General features: G+C 36.3%; 1 protein-coding gene across 2 annotated transcripts in view; it reads right to left on the bottom strand.

Annotated features, from left to right (window-relative positions):
- The window catches only part of SppL (signal peptide peptidase-like protein), a 391868-nt gene that overhangs the window by 157207 nt on the left and 213683 nt on the right, over positions 1 to 20978 (bottom strand). For both annotated transcript variants that reach the window (XM_090413421.1, XM_090413422.1), the window contains one exon: positions 14941 to 15019. In XM_090413421.1, coding sequence (XP_090269547.1) covers positions 14941 to 15019 — 79 coding nt within the window. The remainder of the gene's footprint in view (positions 1 to 14940; positions 15020 to 20978) is intronic.

Genomic DNA, 20978 nt, shown 5'->3' with positions numbered 1-20978 from the left:
GAGAGAGAGAGATGTAAAAAGTTAAGAAAATTAAGGGTGAATATTAAGAATAGTGATCAGAGCTTATTCTCACTTTATTCTAACTTATTCTAACTTTACGAGTTGCCTGGACGTGTACTATTTTACGGGTCAGTTAGAATTGCATTACATGCAGGCGCAAACTTGACTTATTTGTCTGTTTGCTTACCTTGGGAAATGGAGTAAAAAAAACCAAACTTTCTATATATATATAGACTCTGTATGTGTTTCCTATTAAAAGGATAATAAACCAATTGGTACCTGTGTAACCAGTATGTCTAAGAAGGGGAGATTAACCAGTTTTCCTTCCAGGATTACCCACATACAAGTCACCTGCCCTCTCAACTCAGTCCACACAAAAAAACTTCTCAATTCTTAAGCCCATGTCCTTTTGCAGAGCACCAAGTAATTCTCACTTGACATCTTTGGAGGGTGTCAAGCAAGAATCCTTTACAAGTCAAACTATTTTTATCCTCCTCTGAGCTAAACATGTGCTCAGGATGTAAGCTATAGAAATTATTCTCACTGACAAGGAGGACTTCACTCCTACACTCCATATAAAATTTGAACCTGCCTGCTTTCCAAGCCATAATGTAAAAACAGGTGTGCCATGGCAGATGAAAAAAAAATTCAGCATGCAATTGGTGGCTTGCAACAAGAACGCAAGCTTCATATCAGCTGACACTGAGGAATGTATCAAATGCAAAATAAACATCAGCAAATCTAAATCTGACTTGGAAAGGGTCCAACATCAGAAAACTTGCCTCTTGTCCAAATGGCAGCTGTGCCTTCTAAACCCTTGCAAAGGCCATCACACACATCTGCTCACCTTCTTTCTCTCTCTCTAAGAAGGGGAGATTAACCATTTCTTTTTGTTGCATTTTTGCATGCCTCAGGGGAGATGGGTGTGTGTGGGGGGGGGGGGGGGAGATCTCTCTCTCTCTCTCTCGCACACACACACACCCATCTCCAATTAGCACTGCTGTTATTGCACCTAATAATTGGGCATCATTGTTCTTCAACTTCTGCATCGATGATTAAGAAAAATCACCTCCAAACCATATCAGAAAGAGAGTACCATATGCCTTGTGGTCTTGCAACAAAAAAAAAAAAAGAAAAAAAAAAAGTAGAATATTAACATCATCAAATTCTTGATATGCACCCTCAGAGGATGTACAGAATATTACAATAGTACTACATTAAAAAAGTTAGATCGCTACAGTAATCTGCCATTTATCTGACGTTCAAAACAACGATCCTTCAATTAACCACCCATTTTTGTCCAAAAAAAGTTATGGCAGAGCACCAAGTAATTCTGCTTAATTAATCTAACCCATCAATTACCAGAACAGCAAATTAACTTCCCAAAGCATTCAGATAAATGGACGAGTGCTGTACTAACTTTCGTTTAAAAATTTCTCTCCAATTTAATCTATTATCTGTAAAGACTTCGATATTATCAAATCATATCTCTTATTTTTGTCTTCTAAATCCACATTTTACTGTATCAAGCTATCTATCTAGACCTTGGTCTTCCTCTAGGGTCTTCTTTCCACCATTTTACCAAAAAAAACAAAATCTGCTAACATATACCTGAATGCCAACTTCCTAATATCCTAATTTTTAATATGACACTGCCATTGATACTATCTGTTCATGCCCCAAATCTTTTTCAGAACTTTCATAACCATGGCCTCCAGTCTTTGGTCAAGTGTTTTATTTTAATCCAGCTCTAAGATCCATAACTTGTATACTACTAGTATACAAGATGTTTTCATTTCTCTTTTGTTTCACATAAATTTAGCCAGTTTCCCTCCAACCATACCATTTGTATTAATTTTGTTGTCTATTTATATATTTTATTTGTAACTTTCACTAAAAACTGTGTCCAAACAGCTGAAAATGTTTTACTTGTTCAATAGATTCAACATTCAGGATTCCATATACATTGCTTGGAAAGAAGTCAATGGACCATAGTGAGGGACAAACAAGCGTGATGAACACCTTAATAAGATGACTTAGTAAGATGTAAGACCTCCTTTCACTGTGATAACTGTAGCAATCCTATGGGGCATGCTTTCCACAAATGTACAATAGTGATCAATGGTAATTTTGGACCATTCTTCCTATAGGCATGTAATGAGGGTCCTGGACTGCAGTGGAGTGGATGTCCCTTGATCTTACGATGCTCCAGTTCATTCCACTGATGTTTAATATGGTTGAGATCAGGGCTCTGTAGAGGCCAGTGAAGTATGGTGAAGTTCATGTCCACAAACCACACAGTTATAGTAGAAGCCTTATAACACAGTGCATTGTCTTGCTGAAAGAGACAATAGTCAGCGTAGAAATACCACAAAGTAAGGAGCATTGCATTGTCCAGAATGTTCAGTTACCTGTCAGAGTTCATTTTTGCAGCAACACAAACAGAGGTCTGATGTCAAACCAGGACCATGCATCACACCACCTCTGAATTTCATAGTTGCCGTTACACATTCTGGTAATACACGTTCAGTGGGTGTTCATCACATCCATCCATCTGCTTGGTACAGCGTGCAGCATTAATCATCAATCATTAACACAGTTTTCCAACTTCCACATTACACTGTAAACATTCTTTGCACTGATGACACTGCATGTTGGTTTGGGTAATGTGATGCTTACATATTGTGGCCCCACCATGAAAATCTATGCTGTGAGCCTCAGTACTGAATGTTTTTGTGCAGATTCATGTTCTGGTCAAGCCCAGTACTCTGCATTCAGTGTGTCAGCCAACAAATGACGGTTTTAAAATATTATCCTTCATAACACCCTGCAGTCAACGTTTGGTGAATGTGGTGGGTCATCCACTGCTTGTAGCACTTGCAGTTGACACCCTGTGCTTCTATCTCAATATATAACTGAGTGTTGACATGGTATGGACCGATTTGTCAACAATTTACTGAACAGATAAGTCATGTTACAGGCATCAAACTTCTTTCAAACTCTGTCAGTTCCCTTCTTGTAGCCATTTTACACGGACGCAGTTGCACTAACTTCGGAGCATTATATTGATCCAATTTATACTGGCTGCAGGCACAATACATCTTACCCATCGGGGTGTCTGTTGACTTCTTTCCAAGCAGTGTAGATGAGGAATAACAGTGAAGAAAACATGTCAATTTTAACCACTAACTAAGAAGGAATTCTTTGTGGATAATGTCCTTGGAATCATAGAAATAAATCAGCATTGTCTCTACTTTTGATCTCTCAAAGCAATTTTTTTTTTTTTTTTTTTTCTTGAATGCCCTCATCTGGTGGTCACCACTTGGCACTCTGGTGCTTTGCTTCGGGCTCATACTAAGTTTCATCACCATTAACAATCATTTCAAGGAAGTCTGAGTCTTTACAAGCGGTTTTAATGAGGTCCTTGCAGTATTCAATTCAATACATTTTTTTGGTCGTCGGTCAACTTGTGGGGAACAAATCGTGAATTCAATTTACGGAGGCCCAAACTCTCGGTCAAAATGTTCTGCACAGTTAATTTTGGAATCCCCAATTCATCTTTAATCAATCTCACGGACGATTTCAGGTTTTCTTTGATGAAATCACACACTTTTTGGATTTTAACTTCGCTCGATCTAATTTTTGGACGGCCCGGCTTTTCACCGTCCTCAAGCGTCTCGTGACCACTTTGAAATCGCTTAAACCACTCATAAACCTGAGTACAGGATAAGCATTTACACCATATGCGTTTTGGTAAAACTGTTACCAAGTTTAACACAAAAGTCAATGACAGCTCTCTGTTTGAAACTCATTTTCAAACCATTTGTCAAAACACACCGTCACTCTTGGCACTAAAACTCGGCTTCTAACGAAACAAATGTCATATACAGTTGACACAACACTAATGAAGGTTGCTGCTTTCGACAACAAAAAGATACAACAGGTGGCACCACGGGTTTCTTTTTGGACAGAGGGTGGGTGTAGAACTCAAATATAGACCATGTATTGTCAGATAAAATGTCTCATTTACATCATATAACTGTAGCATTTTTAACAGTTTTTCTTTAAGCAGCCTAGTCAAATACTTTTACCTGATCTACAAAACATAAACAAAGATCATTACAGGTATCCCGTGATTAACGTGATTAATTATTCCCTCGATGTTACACCATGTATATTAAAATCATGTTAATCAAATATAATAATCAACGGTAAAAATTACAATTAGTCCATGATTGAGTACTGTGTTAATAATTCGTTTTATCTAGTACTCTTTTAAGAAAGATAAAAAATGAATGTAAAAAATGTAAATGTTTAATAAATGCTTGTACCTACATCAGTTACTAATTTTTTATCAAAAAAGTTATCAAGAGTCATTTGAGCAGTTTTAGTTTTTTTCTTATCAGCATAAATTCTACAATAACAAGCAAAATGACTCTCTAGACCTCGGCAAACAAGCATTCTTCAATCTATATCCATTACTTGCTGCTTAAGTGATTCTAAACTGTGTAATATTCCATCCAGTTCTTTGATTGTTATCTCCTTTGGAACCTCTTCTTCACATTCCATTTGTTTGTTGTCTTCATATGTGCATTGTTGTTCAGTTTCAAGAAGATTGTTGTCACTGAAATCATATGAATCCAATAATTCTTTAACATCTTCTGCATCAACACCATCAAAACCAAGGGCTTCACCAATCGTAATGATTTCTTCAACTACGCTGTTCACAGGATTTGAAACCCATTACGTCAATAGCGCATTCTGGTAAAAGGTTTTTCCAAACAGCTCTCATACAGCTAGAAGACACTTGGTCCCACGAATCATGAATGTTTTCAATCGAGTGTTGAATGTTAAATTTTTTCCAAAATTCTTGGAGTGTAATCGCATTTTCTACCGTTGTCATTTCTACTCCCTTTAAGAATGTCTTTTTAAGAAAATTGGATTTGAAAGTTGCAATGATGCTCATGTCCGTGGGTTGTAGCAATGATGTCGTATTTGGTGAAAAAAAATGAAACTTTCACATTCTCACACAGATCATCATGAGAATTTGGATGACTGCATTATCTAAAAGCAAAACAGCTTTGAAAGCTAAGTTATTTCTCTTGCAATAAGCTTCAACTGCCAGACAAAAATAAGACTTAAATAAATCTTCAAATAGGCTTTGGGTAACCGAATGCCTTCTGATTTGCCCACCAAATTACAGGTAAAGAGTTCTTGTTACATCCTTTTAAAGCCCTTAGGTTCTGAGTTTAATAGACAAGAAGCAGCTTCAATTTAAAATCTCCATTAGCATTTCTTCCAAGCATAACAGTTATGCGATCTTTTGATACTTTATAAGCCAGGTTGCACTGTTTCTTTTTTTTTTTTTGATATAAAAGTTCTAGATGGCATTTTTTTCCAATAGAGGCCAGTTTCATCTACATTGAAAATTTGGTCAGGTTTTGGGATTGCTCTTATTCTTCGACATGATTAATGGGCTGTAAAATTTATGAAGAACGTAATTTGTAAATACAGCAGAATTCTTGGAGCTTGTGATATACCCACTCTTAATGCTTAATGAGAGGAATGACTTCATGATGCTCATGACTTTCTTTCTCTCGGCCAGGAAACACTCCCCAAGGCTTGCATGTTTTTGCATGGTAAATTTAAAGGTGCCAGAATTAAAATTCTTTCCATGTATATAAAGTGATTGTTGCAATTAATTTTGCTGTGTTAATCAAATCTTGCATTAAGCAAGGGATACTTGTATTTACTAAAAATAAAGAGCCAAAAGGGCTTCAGTTTGACAATGCAAAATTATAGAAGTAAAGTGGATATTATATCGAGTATTATTTCAAAGGCGAATGTAGAAACTATGAAAGTTTTGTAACGTAAGTTGACCAGAGAGTTTACGGGAATACGCGAGTTGCCTTAATGTGGACTACTTAACTTCCTACTTTACTACTTAGATCTCCAACAAGGCCAACAACTTTTCTTTTTTGCACTGTGTCTGCTGCCTTCTCTAATGCCTCAAAAAATTACTCATCATCCTTAATAGAACCTATTGTGGGACCACAGTACATTCTATTTTAATTTTTCTGCCAAAGAAGCAATGGCAACTATCTTGCAAGATAGCTGCAACATTCTCAAAACATTGTACATAGTAGGAACTTACTATTTCAAAATTGTCAAAAATCCTTTTTAATACCATATTTGTTAACACCGGAGATATTTATGCAATGTTTCATATACACGACTTCACGCGTCATTTTGTAGTTATGAAAAAACTATTTGCATTTGCACTGCTTATTGAAGAAGCTGCCTTTCAATTAATCTCATGTTGCATGAATGAGAGAAATCTGTGAAGTAACCAACATACAGAGCAAAGACATAATACTACATGATTCATAGATGACATACACTGGATCTAAAATTGATTTCGACTCTGATGTTGTTGTTGTTGTTGTTGAGTCTGTTGAAGAGCTTCTAGATATGACTGTGGGCCTGTAGAACTGCTTTGTCAATCTGATGAACTTTGATGGAGTAGAGCTTTCTATAGGTTATTGTCAATTTTCTGAAGAGCAGCAGCAATTGCTGGACAAGAATAGATATAGGCAAGTGTTTGACTCCTGGATAGTTCTTGCACATTTCATAGCTTCTAATAACGCCCAGCTGAATTTTCATGACTTTAAAATGTTCCCTCCTTAGTCTGGTGATGATTGTGGTTATTTCTCTATTTTCATTAATTTCACTTATTAATGAAAGTTATGTGTAAGTTAAGTTTCTGCAACAGAGTTAGTATCAGTTGGTGATAGTGGGTGTAATTTTGAGGTATCTCTTGCTTCTTTGACTAGTCTGTCTGCTCTCTCACTGCCTTCAATATTTACATGGGCTGGTATCCATTGCAGTGTACAGTTCTTATTTTTCAAATTTAAAGCTGTTAGTTGTTCAAGAATTTCCTTTGTGAGTTTTGTTTTTCCATTTTTAATACATCAAGTACAGATTTTGAGTCGCTGTAGATGGTTATTCCTTCTGTAATGTCCATGAAAACATGATTTACTACCTGAGCCCATTGAAAGACTGAGATTCGATGTGGTGGTGGTAAAAAATCTGGAAAAATGCCCCATTCTTTGTCCCCCCCCAGCACTCAGGGTTCCATCATAGTTTCAGAAAGAGAGGAAACAGAGGTGGTGCTTTTGATATTGCAACTGCTGTTTCCTGAATACAATACAATCTGCTACTAAAGACATACAATGCACTGTGGCAAAAGGCTTCTGCTGTAACTGCATGGTTTGTGGACATGAACTTCCTGATCTCAACACTATTGAATATCTGTGGAATTAACTGCAGCATCATAAGATCAAGGGACATCTGCCCCACTACAGCCCAGGACCTCATTACATGCCTACAAGAAGAATGGTCCAAAATTCCCATTGATCAATATTATACATTTGTGGAAGGCATGCCCTGTAGAATTGCTGCAGCCATTGCAGCAACAGGAGATTCTGCATCTGATTAAGGTGTGTGGCAAGGCTGTTTGTTCCTCACACCATGGTGTCTGTTGACTTCTTTCCAAGTAGGGTGTTTACATTATAGGCTAAAAATACACAGTTAATTTGACCTTCAGTTTAATGAGCAAAAGGAACAAAAAATGAATGAATTACGAAGGGAAAACAACTGATTGCATTATAGAAAGACACACTGACTTGTATTTGTCATATAAAAACATGCAAATTAACTAATTCCCTTAAAAACTGAATTCTCGAATTTTTAATTATGTATAGCAGTTTCTTCTTAAGAACAGACTGACTCAATCAAGTCATCATTCGTTGATGCTCTGAAATGTGATAAATGAGTTTTAAAGCTGAAAACAAGAACTCTACATTCACTTGTGTAGTGGGACAATGTAACCTCCAGAAATTTCTGACTAACCAACTTTTTTTTTTCTCTCTTCTTCCTGGCTCTGGGGTCCAGCTGCATAGAAACATTTTGTCTCCATAACTCGTAGCCCAGATAGTGAGCACCACAAATACCAACAATGTACATTACAGACAAGACACAAAATGTCAATAAAGTATAAACCCTTTAGCAACTGGCTAAATGAACACTGTAGGATGAATGGCCCCTACAGTGTTCATAAACTTCTGATGCTAGCCATGCAGCAATTAGAACATCTCACCATTGAGAGCCTCACACATTCAAAAGTTTCTGGCTGGTGTCTGATGGCAGCTTATGAATCTTCAATGCATTATTTTATTTCACCAACATTCTGGCTTTTGCTTTTTTCTTACATTCGATCCATTTCCTCCAAAAATTTATTAAGTGATCCAAATAATTTAATCCTCTTATGAAAAAATAAAAAATAATAAAAAAATAAAATAACTAAGATAAAAAATCCAAAGAATCCATTAAACTAAGTGAATTTGCTCACCCTTTATGTTCCCACACTGCTTTGGTCACATTCTAAACTATTAACCTAAAAACATGCTCACGTCATTCTTTTCTTGGTAAATTACTTACTGACTTTCCCTTGTATATTAAAGAAATGTACCATATAACTTAAGTCGCATTTTCCACCGAAAGAGTACATTAATGATTTCCAAAGGCCCCCATGAAAAAAAAAAAAAAAGATTTAAGTCAGATAACAAGAGGAAATGTAATTGGTCCACCTTAATAAACCATCTTTCAGGAAACATATGCTCAAGATACTCTTACGCATCATAAGTGAAACATGGTAGAGATGCCCTTGACATGGACAAAAATGTGTGCAATCTGTTTCCTCCATGCCAAGTGAACATCATTGGGCATATCACAGAAGATATTTTGCTATCAAGTTCTGCAAGATGTCATGGTACACCTCAACAATCCATCTTTCAGAAATCATGATCAAGATAATCCTAGACTTCAAGTGAAGTTCGGCAGAGATTCTCTTGGCATGGAGGAAACATGTATGCAACATGTTTCCTGCATGCCAAGGGAACATCACTAGGCACAGAAGATGTTGCTCTACCAAGTTCTTTAACCATACTTGTTCAGTTAGGAGAATACTTCACAACCATTGCTGACTCTGAAAATAATCTTTTTGACCTGTAATGACTTTTATATAGCTAACTGGTTGTCTTACATTTAATCTTATGTAAAGAAGCATCCGAAATGTGGTCTGCAATTTCAGACTTGCCATAATAATGGTAGCAAATGTATTTATGCATTTAAGGCAGATGTTAACAGATCTCCCTGTCTGTCCATAGTAGGCCAAGTCACAATAACAGGGAACTTCATACACTCCAGGATATGATAGGAGATGGACGTTATTCTTAGGAGAGTGAATCAGAGTTACTGATTTAATATGTGGTTTGAATTTTCTGTGGAGGTAATTTTTTTTTAGTACTTTGGCTATCTTTTCAGATATAGAGAATAGGAATAGTGGTGTCTTGTTCTTATGCGTTTGAGGAGAGGGAGGTAGGATGGCCATGTAGTATTTTATCTATTTTGGGAGTGTAGCCATTGACCAGGAAAGTACAAGCTAATGAAGGTGGAAGACCGCATATACCCAAATCTATATTCATCATAATTCTAGTTTTGGATCTCATTAAGGAGTAAAAGCGAAGTTATGACCTCGGCTAAGAATGATCATAATTTTTCTGTAAGCATTTGTGATGATAAATTTATGACCACACAGTTGCCAAAGTGGCAGTTCAAATTACCAAATTATTGATCAAGACTCCACTATATCTTAAAAGAAACAAGTTTATAATTTATTGAACATCACTAGGATTTCCTGTCCCAAAGAAATCATCAACAAAATAAAACTTGTTCACGGGGTACCTAAAATCAACATATCTAATATTACCCATGACTTACTGTTGGTAGCATAGACAGTCCTCCTTATACAATTGCTCAACAGTTTAGCTAAGTCGTTTGCCACATTTAAGTTCTGTGGAAAGAGCTGCATCCTACCTCTATGTGTAAGTGTCTTTAGAATACCATACTGTTGGGCTGGATTAATGATGTGATTGCTTATATAGATATCTTCCTCTGTCTGTTGGCTCTCTATAAATGGAATAAGATAGTGAACCATCTGAAAGGCAGGTTACTAATGTGTCGAGAGAAGGCAAACGTGATTAGATTCTTTTTCTACTATGAAGTGAATTTTGAAGTATCTGGTTGTTTGGATAAGTAAAAAAAGAAATCCAAACTGTCTTGCCCATGGGACTCTATGGCAAACACCTCATCAGCATAGTGTAACCACACCAAGTGATTGTATGGCCGAGGCTTAGGGCACTGACAGGCATCTCTGTTGAGCTTTTTTGATGATAGATTGACTACTGTCTGGAGCAGTTGAACTTGTGATAGTGGTTTCAATTTACACACGTTATTATATTTTTTGATGCTTTTTTTTTTTTTATTTTTTTGGAATTCTTTCTGTATGGAAGTTTCTGAGATGTCTGAGAGAATGGTCCAGAGCAGATAAGAGTAATGCCACAATCGTCCTTAATTCCACAGAATATAATCGAAAAATGGAGATTATTCTCCGATATCATACTACCTACATCCCACAAAAACGCAGGTTAAAAAAAAAAAAAAAATTAAAAAACCTATGCAAAAAAAGTATCTTCATGGCAGCCACATTACAAAAAAACTCAAACCTTTCAGTTCTTGACCCCCCCCCAGAATATACAGTTTACCAAAAATCGACAAACCTAATTCTCCCTGTAAGACCTACAGCAGATGCCACTGATGTACCCTGCTGTAAATTGTTTAAGCAGCTGGCTAACTCTTTGATCCCCCCCCACTGGTCTTACCACAGCCTATGTAAAAAAACTCTACCCATTTTAAAACCATAATTGAAAATCAAACTTGAAATAATATAGATATATTGGTAAGCTTTCACATCACCTCATTGTTTACCAATATTCCCTTAAATGACACCTTAACACTCTTAAAAAAACTTTTTTCCTTATGATATCTTAGCATTCTTTGACATCAATTCTGATTGTTTTTCTTGGAAGACCAAAATCTACAAATAAATAGAGGGAATAGCTATGGGGCCTCCTCTCTCACTTCCTCTTGCCAATTTTTACATGGAAAATTTTGAAAATTGAGCCATGAACTCAGCCCCCACTCAAACCTTCTATCTGGTTAAGATATGTCGATGATGTGTTCTCTATTTGGCATCATGGCCCAGACACATTAGTCTCCTTCCTCAGTCACCTCAAGCCTACATACAAGAATCCACTTTATGATGGAAAAAGGAAAATAACAATAGTTTACCCTTCCTAGACAGCTTAGTAACACACCTTCCTAGTGGTAACTTTTCCTTCAATGTATATAGAAAACCTACTCATCCCATGCAGATGCATTCACAAACTCTCCCACCACAACCCCTCTCAACAATATGGCATTATTAAAACTCTAACCAACAGAGCCCACAAGCTTTGTTTCAGTGGAACCTTCCTTTCAACCACATACACAACATCTTCCTTTCCAATGGTTACAGCGACTACAGAATTAAAAAAAATAACCAGTTCCTCTTCGATTCCCCAGCCATCTCTCCAGAAGGATGCAATACGTAAACTTACTGCCCTTATCTGTGCCACCAAAGATCAGCTCCCTCCTCTCTCAGTGCCTGGAGTATATAGAGTACCCTGTTCCTGCAAGCTAGCTTACTTCAGACAGACAGGCAGATCAGTAACCATCTGGATAGAAGAACAGAAATCATACATCTGCAATCACAATTATGGTCAATCTGGCCTTACAGACAATGTTTTGAATACAATCCACAGGATTTCCTGGAGAAAAACGACCATGTTCCACCATAATAAATTCAAAAAAGAAAGACTGTTTTCAGAATCTGCTGCGGCACTTAGAAATCAATTGAATTTAAATAAATAAAAAACTTCCCAAAATTTGGGAAACAATAATTATCAGAGATCCCACTTTACATCCTAGGCCGCCTACAAAAGCCCATAGAGGACGTACCACCTAGATAGGACTTCAGTCATTCACGTGTTTCATTTAGTATTGTATTGTATTTGAGTGTGTTGATATAAAAGCTATTTGTAATCCTTGAAGATGACTGAGTGACTGAGAAAAAATACTGGAATCATTAAAATTAGTTTTAATCCTTTCCCATGCTGTAAATATTCCATTAAACCTCCAACATAATATCCTCACAGCACTTAAGCCTCAACACACTACAGCCAAATGCGAACATAAATTTATTGCCAGTATACTAATAAATTATATTACTCAAAAATATGTTATAAATTTCATACAAATTAAATTGAAATACATTTTTGGCAAAAGTTACAAATTTCCTAAGGTCATAGCTAAGGAATTAATATACAGTGCTTGCAGAAAACCATGAGGAGAGACTTTTCAATATGGAATATGTCCACCACAAACTGCAATACAACTCTCACAAAGTTGTACTATGCTTAGCATGAAGCATCCCGTGCCACAGCTCTCTTTGCATTTTTCTTTGCTAATCTATATGCCTCCTTGTCGGCTCTAGTTCCAGTCATGTCCCATTTTTTCTTTGCCTCTTTCTTTTCCTTGATCTCCAACTGCACCTCCTCATTCCACCACCATGCCTCCTAATCCTCAGGTGGTACCTTTCCTGATGTTATACCAAGCACCTCTTCTCCAATTTTTATAATATTCCAACTATTAACGTCCCACCATTCTTCCACATCCTCTGGTAACTTCATTTCTTTCAATACCTCTTCTTTAAACTTATTCCTTGGTCCTTCCCCTTCCAATTTCCACCACTTTATTCTCCTCTGTACCCACCACTTCCGTCTATTCTTCTTTTCCCTTTTATATCACAGTCTACCACAACCAACCTGTGCTGTGCTGCTACGCTTTCTCCATTAATCACTTTACAGTTTTTTCACCTCCGTCAGATGTTTCCTAAGGCACATAATATAGTCAATCTGACTCATTCTATCCCCGCTCTTATAGGTTATCAGATGCCCAACTCTCTTCTTGAACCATGTGTTAGCTATAGCCAGATCGAAGGCCACAGCATATTCTATGATTTTTTTACCTTCTTCATTTCTTTCACCACTACTCCAACCTCCATGTACCCTTTCTTCACCTTCCTACATGCCCGTTCAGATCTCCTCCGACGATCACTCTCTCACCATCAGGGATTCCCATTACTACTTGGTCAAGTTCTCTCCAGAATGTCTCTTTCTCCTCATCACCACAACCTACTTGCGGGGCGTAGCCACACACTATAGTAGCCACACTTCCTCCCATCTCAAGCTTAATGCTCATAATCTGATCATTCTTCCAGCACACCTCGTAGACTCCACTCTTCAGCTCCTTATCGATGATAATTCCAACTCCGTTTCTTCCCTTCTCATCCACACCGCTATAAAACAGTTTATATCCCTCCGCCAGCTCCTTTGCTTTATTGCCTTTCCACCTTGTCTCCTGCACGCACAAGATCTTCAGCTTCCTTCTTCTCATCATGTCCACTATCTCCCTACTCTTCCAATTCATCGTACCCACATTCAGCGACCCGATTCTTACTTTACACACACTCTCTTTCTGTTGGACTCGCTTCTTTAGCTAAACCCGTCCTTGGTTCAGTAGCCCTAGCCCACTTCTCACAGTCCTCGGGTGACAGAACTGTGCATCGCTTACTGGGGACGCCCTAGCCGTGATCCTTTCTCTGTTATCTAACATTTCATCCTGGGTTTTGGCATGGTTTTTTTTTTACGGCCGGATGCTCTTCCTGACGCCAACCCTCCCCATTTATCCTGGCTTGGGACTGGCACTGAGAAGACTAATTTGCCCTCCCCAGGAGAACAACAGCTATAAATTAAGTTGCAAACATACTGCTAATATTTGAAGGCATTCTATGGCACATTCACAAGTATATAATAATCTTGTGTATGCCGTAGTTTGAAAGCTGAAGAGTAATGCTCAGAGAAGACAATTTCTGTCGATTCCACTATTCTTCACTCAAACTTATCATAACATCTTAAAATGTCTTCTGATTTGTTTCAAATCACTGGATGAGTGATAGAATCTTCATCTTTAAGGTTAACAGAATTAAGAATGTGAACCGACAGTGTGCTGCGTAGTTCTGCCATACATGATGTCTCTCACGTGCTCTTACATATGCAACTCAATGAATTTCTCCGTCTGACCAAAATAGGACACACTATAGTTACAACAAAAGGTGGTAAACTCTGGGATACTTCAGGCTGCCATGTTTCAGTTTAGGTGTACAAAGTAAGGAACTGTGTAGTAAAAGGAGTGCAGATTTTTAAAGAGGTGTGAAAATTTGTAAAATGCCCTATTTTGGTTAGACGAAGAAATCGACTGAGTTGCATATGGAGGAGCATGTGAGAGACAACACATATGGCAGAACCAGCACACTATCTAATCACATTCTTAGTTCAGCTAACCCTAATGATGAGGATTCTAACAATCATTCAACAATCTGGAACAAATCAGAAAACATTTTTAGATGTTATGATGAGCTTGAGAGTAGAACAGTGGAATCAAACAAAAATTATCTTCAATCTAGTCCATCGCTATAGCCTCCCTGATTATCACTCTTTAAGCATACACAAGATCATGCCTGCATTGATATGCCCAACAATACTATGGAATCCAGAACACCTTCAAATGTCAGCAATATGTTTGCAATTTAATTTATAGCTGTTGTAATTCATATTTTTTGTATTACTCTGTTATACACCTGATGAAGTCTTCGAGAAGACAAAACTAGTTGAGCATTCAAAAAATAAATAGTTTTTTATTTTGTTATCCCTTGGCTTATAGTACTTGAATTTCTTCATATAGCTAAGTAAATCTGTTGCATCAAATAAATAAATAAATATATATATATGCACACACACACATTGTAACTTTGTTTTGGCAATAACACCATTTAAAAATGAACAAAAAAAAAATTAAGAAATTCTATTTTCAAGTACATACTTATTTCCATCTGAACATGGCCTTATAATATACTGACACATGGGCAACAGTAAGAATGCTAGTGCGATGGTGGCTATGACTTGGAAGGGGAAAAAAAAAAGACAGAGAGAAAAAAATAATCAGCTTATTCAAGTAATATATTTATTTAAAAAGAAAAGAAGCACATTCACAAAAAAAAAAGCATCAATTTATAAAATGAAACATTTATATAGTCTTAATAAATTAAAGAGTTAATTCTGTATGTAAGTCAAGTAAATATTAGTTTAATATCCTACATTTCACTGACTGATATCTGTCAGCATTTTCAAAGGAATACACCAGTAAGCAATAGAAAGTAACAAAAACTAGGAAACTAACCAACAATTCTAAAAAATTATATAAAGTTATCACTGTGCGTGATACAATGATATAACACGCGTGTCGCAAGCGCAACGTTTTATTTGTCGAGATATTTAATGTAATTTTCATGAAAGTTTATTTCTTTTTGGTTAAATGATCTGATTAGAGTTTTCCATATATCTAGTAAGATTAGGCCTTGATTCTTATTTAAGTTACCTGTTGAATGGGTGACTGTAGCAGCATCTTTAAATGTTCTGGAATGGTAGTTGTCTTCTATGTAGGCCATTTGGCTCATATCCCATTCAATATTATGGTTGGTAGAGGCAAAGTGTGAAGAAAGGCCTGATATATCCTGTCTGTTATTCCTTACATAGCCTATGTGTTCTTTCTTTCTTGTATCAAAACTTCTAGATGTCTGTCCGATGTAATTAATACCGCAAGAACAAGGTATGCTATAAACTCCAGAGTATTTGTAGAAAGGATGGCTATCTTTCGGTGATCTTATAAACTTTTGACTGGTCTCAATAGGTTTGAAAGTTACTCTGATATTATATGATTTTAGAAGAAGAGTTAATTTTCTGCATATGGCACTAACAAATGGAATTGTTATAGAGTTGATGTATTGGGTTTCATCTTGTTGTCTTTGTGGTATGTCACTAAAGAGAATCATGTTGATGATTTTTGTAGGGTAGCCATTTAGGGATGGATCTTTGGATATTTTCATTAATTCTTCTTGTAGGTTGCCAGGGTCTGTGGTACACTGTATAGTTCTTTTTTTAAGCATATGGATAATGCTGAGTTTCTGGGATATGTGGTGAGACGAGTCAAAATGGAATATTATAGCTAGCCTGGATGTCACATCTCTGTTCACAAATAACCCAGTTTCAGAAGTCATCGACATCTTAGAAAACTTGTTCCCACCCAACATCACCAAGTTGTTCAAGCATTGCTTAACTTCAAATTATTTTACATGGCAAAAAACCTACTACAAACAACTCACTGGATTAGCCATGGGTAGCCCTCTCTCCCTCCTTCTTGTGCCAATCTATTCTTAGAAAATCTAGAAACTCAAATTTTATCCCAAATTACCCCAAAACCAACCACATGGTTTAGGTATGTTGACAACATCTTCATCATTTGGAATCACAAAAAAGAAGAATTAATAGATTATCTAAACAAAATTAATTGCTTCCACAACACCATCACATTGGAACTAGAAAAAGATAATAAACTTTCATTCCTAGACATCCTTATTAAGAAACAAACTGACAATAGCATCAACCTGTCAGTATATAGAAAACCTACTAACACTGGATGCTTCCTTCATTTTGACTTGTCTCACCACATATCCCAGAAACTCAGCATTATCCATATGCTCAAAAAAAGATCTATACAGTGTACCACAGACCCTGGCAACCTACAAGAAGAATTAATGAAAATATCCAAAGATCTATCCCTAAATGGCTACCCTACAAGAATCATCAACAAGATTCTCTTTAGTGACATACCGCAAAGACAGCGAGATGAAACCCAATACATCAACTCTATAACAATTCCATTTGTTAGTGCCATATCCAGAAAATTAGCTCTTCTTCTAAAACCAAATAATATCAGAGTAACTTTCAAACCTATTGAGACCAGTCAAAAGTTTATAAGATCACCAAAAGATAGCCATCCTTTCTACAAATACTCTGGAGTTTATAGTATACCTTGTTCTTGCGGTATTAATTACATCGGACAGACATCTAGAAGTTTTGATACAAGAAAGAAAGAACACATAGGCTATGTAAGCAATAACAGACAGGATATATCAGGCCTTTCTTCACACTTTGCCTCTACCAACCATAATATTGAATGGGATATGAGCCATATGGCCTACATAGAAGACAACTACCATTCCAGAACATTTAAAGAAGCTGCTACAGTCGCCCATTCAACAGGTAACTTAAATAAGAATCAAGGCCTAATCTTACCAGATATATGGAAAACTCTAATCAGATCATTTAACCAAAAAGAAATAAACTTTCATGAAAATTACATTAAATATCTCAACAAATAAAACGTTGCGCTTGCGACATGCGTGTTATATCATTGTATCGCGTACGATGATAACTTTATATATTTTTTTTTAGAATTGTTGGTTAGTTTCCTAGTTTTTGTTACTTTCTATTGCTTACAGTGTATTCCTTTGAAAATGCTGACAGATATCAGTCAGTGAAACATTGGATATTAAACTAATATTTACTCTTGACTAACATACAGAATTAAGTCTTTAATTTATTAATACTAGTAGTCAAAAACGGTCATAATAAAAATTTATACAGTCTATTTCAATGGAATGGCTAATTATGCCTAAGTGTCCTACACTTTCAAAAATGTTTTATTTTTAAATCTCAAAGATTTTTCTCTAGCTAGAATATATATGAAGGTATTTATTTTCCTTAATTTTTTTTTTTTTTAAATTTATTTTAGCTTAGTGACAAAGTATTATATAAAATATGTTGTCACTAAGTTCAATTTATTCACTTTTTGAATAAATTGAAAACTGCAGGAATTTAAAAATCATTTACATTTTTTTTTATTTTAAATCCAGTCTCAATAACACACAAACAGTAAATATATTAAAATAAAAAAAAAGCTAAATTATTTGAGGCCATTTTCCAACATCCTCTTAAAATCAGGAGCTCTTTGTTTTTCCCAAGAAATTCTGCTATTAGATTTCTGAGATTTCTGATAGCAGAATTTCAAGGGGATACTGTATTTTCAGAGAAGACAGAATGGGATAGGAGGAGGGATATTTTTGATATTCTTAATGATAGCTGAAGAACTTCAACCAAAAAAAAATAGTTAAGGGGGATTGTAGATCAGAGAGAGATGGATTATGAGGCACAAACGTTCAGTAGCTGTTTCTCTTATTGTTCTTTCAAAATTAAAAAATCAAGAGAACAGGAAACTGTTAATGAGATCCTGGAAAAGTTTTCTCCTAAAATCTCTGCAATATCTTTGGAATCAGCAACAATACATCCATTATGCTCCAAGCTAGACAAACAGTAGTCTGTGTCTACCTTTCATGTTCTGGGTTGTATCCCAGGCAGTTTTTGCACTGGTCGTTTGATAAATCAATGATGTAAATTTAACCCAGGATAGTTTTGGACTCTGATGCCTAACATAATGTGCTTTGGCCTAAGCATGTTTAAATATTTATTAAGTTTGTTGTTATTTTGTACATATCCTAAGTAGGATATGTACAAAATATATCCCATTCACTATCTTGATCTTTTTTGGTTGCTCGAAACTCGGTTTCACCAAGACTTTGGATCAAGTGGAAATAGGGATGATGTTTTTAGAATTGCTGTGGCTGCATGGACATAATAATCTGTGACATACTTCACTGCGTCATCAATAGGTGTATTGATAGGTGTATGGCTGACTGCTTCAGTATTAAATTTTGCAAGATGGGAAAATGGATTCCAGTCAGTTTGCTCCATTTTCCACATGGGCATCTGTGTAGGAGGACATGGTTCCTGTGAAGACATAGTACTGATAAGAGGAAAAAGATTGCTTCCCTATATGTTTTCATCAACCTCCCATGTGAAAAATAGATTGTAAGAGCGAGTGCAGAATAAGAGCAAGTAAGCATATGGAAGATTGTATTTATGCTATTTTTAATACAAGAGAGGTCATGGTTGTAAAGCATTCACTCAATCATATGACCTCATCTATTCGTGTTGGCGATACCCCCCCCCCCACACACAAAGTATTATGTCCATTAAATCTCTCATTAGGAGAATGGGATGAGGTAGTTGCATTAAGAGATTATCGAATTCCAATTATTTAATTCAGAATCTGTCAGTAAATATATTGAGCATACTGTGATTAGACATCCCACAGATGAGGCGAATCATTCCTGCTTCAGTACAGTATTAAGTTGAACATGATGAAAAAGAGTATGACTGCTCATGAAAGTAGCTACTCCACATTGTGCAGGACCATCTCCAGTTCTGTCCTTGCATGCATGAGTGATATTCCTGATGGTAGGATCCTCACTGGATTTTGAATAAGTTTCATGCAAACAGAAAGGTTTGTTTAAGTTAAAGGATATTGCATCCCATATTGTTTCTTAGCCGAATATAGAAACTGTATAAAGTTCGGCGATTCCAAGTGTAAGCAAATACCTGGATAGTGCACCTGACCCATTTGGTAGTGCAAACTGAGGCAACTCATAGTAAGGGTAGAGCAAGCTCTGATCACTATTCTTGGTATTTACCCATAATGTGAACTTAGCTCCTAGGAGCTGTATTACTGTTCTACATTATGAGAGACGGTCACTACCCAGACCAGTTTCAACCTTTATTGGGGTCTCATCAGTAGGTAGACCTAGTTCATAATGTAGAACAGTAATACAGCTCCTAGGAGCTAAGTTCACATTATGGGTAAATACCAAGAATAGTGATCGGAGCTTGCTCCGCCCTTACTATGAGTTGCCTCAGTTTGCACTACCAAATGGGTCAGGTGCATTATCCAGGTATTTGTGTGCTATTCAACCTATTCAGCGTACTAGTTAAGGCAAATACTTGGGAGAAAAGTCAGACTCACACTGCATGAGCAGAAAAAAAATTATAGTAAAATAGGAAACATTCATTGTTGGCCCTCAAATACTCTAACAAAAATAAAGATAGAAGAGTAGGGAACAGTCAACAAATAATATAACAGATGTGCATTACATGAAGTAAGGCATGGTCCAGCATTGGGTACCTCGGGTTGGCCACTCCCATACTCACTAAAGTGAGCCCTTGGCTTTAATAAATTCTAACAATAAATAAATAATACTAACAATAAATGCTAATAATGTTGAGTTGCATCCTAATATTTTCATTTTTAAATTTGGTTCACTTCCCTAATTAATTTTTCACTTTTGTTCTTACAGTTTTCATGTCTGTGGCTCTAGTTTAATTAACCAACCCAGCTCTGAGATCCATAAGTTTAACCTAGTTAGAATACTGTATTGGTATGTAGCTGGTTCAGTATTTTGACTCATTTCTCTTATTCAATATTAAATTTATTCAGTTTACTCTCCACCACATCAGCAAGTTGCCACAAGGTGTTTAGGTAAAATTCATAATTAGCTCTGCATTACTTCAACCTTAGCATTTTCAGGTCTGGCTACCACTGACGAAACCTCAATAAAGGTCGTAACTGGTATGGGTAGTGACCATTGCCTTTAATGTTTAGCATCATACATCTCTGCAAGGGGAAGTGCTTTACATTAAGGGTAATATACTAAGGAAAGTGATCAGAGCTTTACCCACCTTTACGAGTTGCCTCGACTTGCACTACGTGCAGGTGCAAACTTGACTTTCTTGTCTGTTGGCTTACTTGGGAAATATGATTAAAAACCAAGTTTATATAAAATTACTTCATATCTTGAAAACATAAATATATATATATATATACACACACACACACACACACGTTTTTTCTTATACATACCTATGATAAAGTTTAATCTATAAATTAGGCACAATAAGAGATTAACAACAATAACTAATAATAAAATAGAACAATTATAACAAAATACTGTAATAAAAGTTAGGTGAATGTGAATGGGACTTTCACCTTTTCACTTAAAGAAGCACTTTACAGCTTCTCTTTGGCATGTCCAAAATGCCAGCATCAATATTCCTGTGCTTTGGGGCCAT

This window comes from Typopeltis vanoorti, chromosome 24 (assembly GCF_054136105.1).
Source record: "Typopeltis vanoorti isolate ZY-2024b chromosome 24, IOZ_Tvanoo_1.0, whole genome shotgun sequence".
NCBI lineage: Eukaryota > Metazoa > Arthropoda > Arachnida > Uropygi > Thelyphonidae > Typopeltis > Typopeltis vanoorti.
This window is presented reverse-complemented; position numbering and strand designations above follow the sequence as displayed.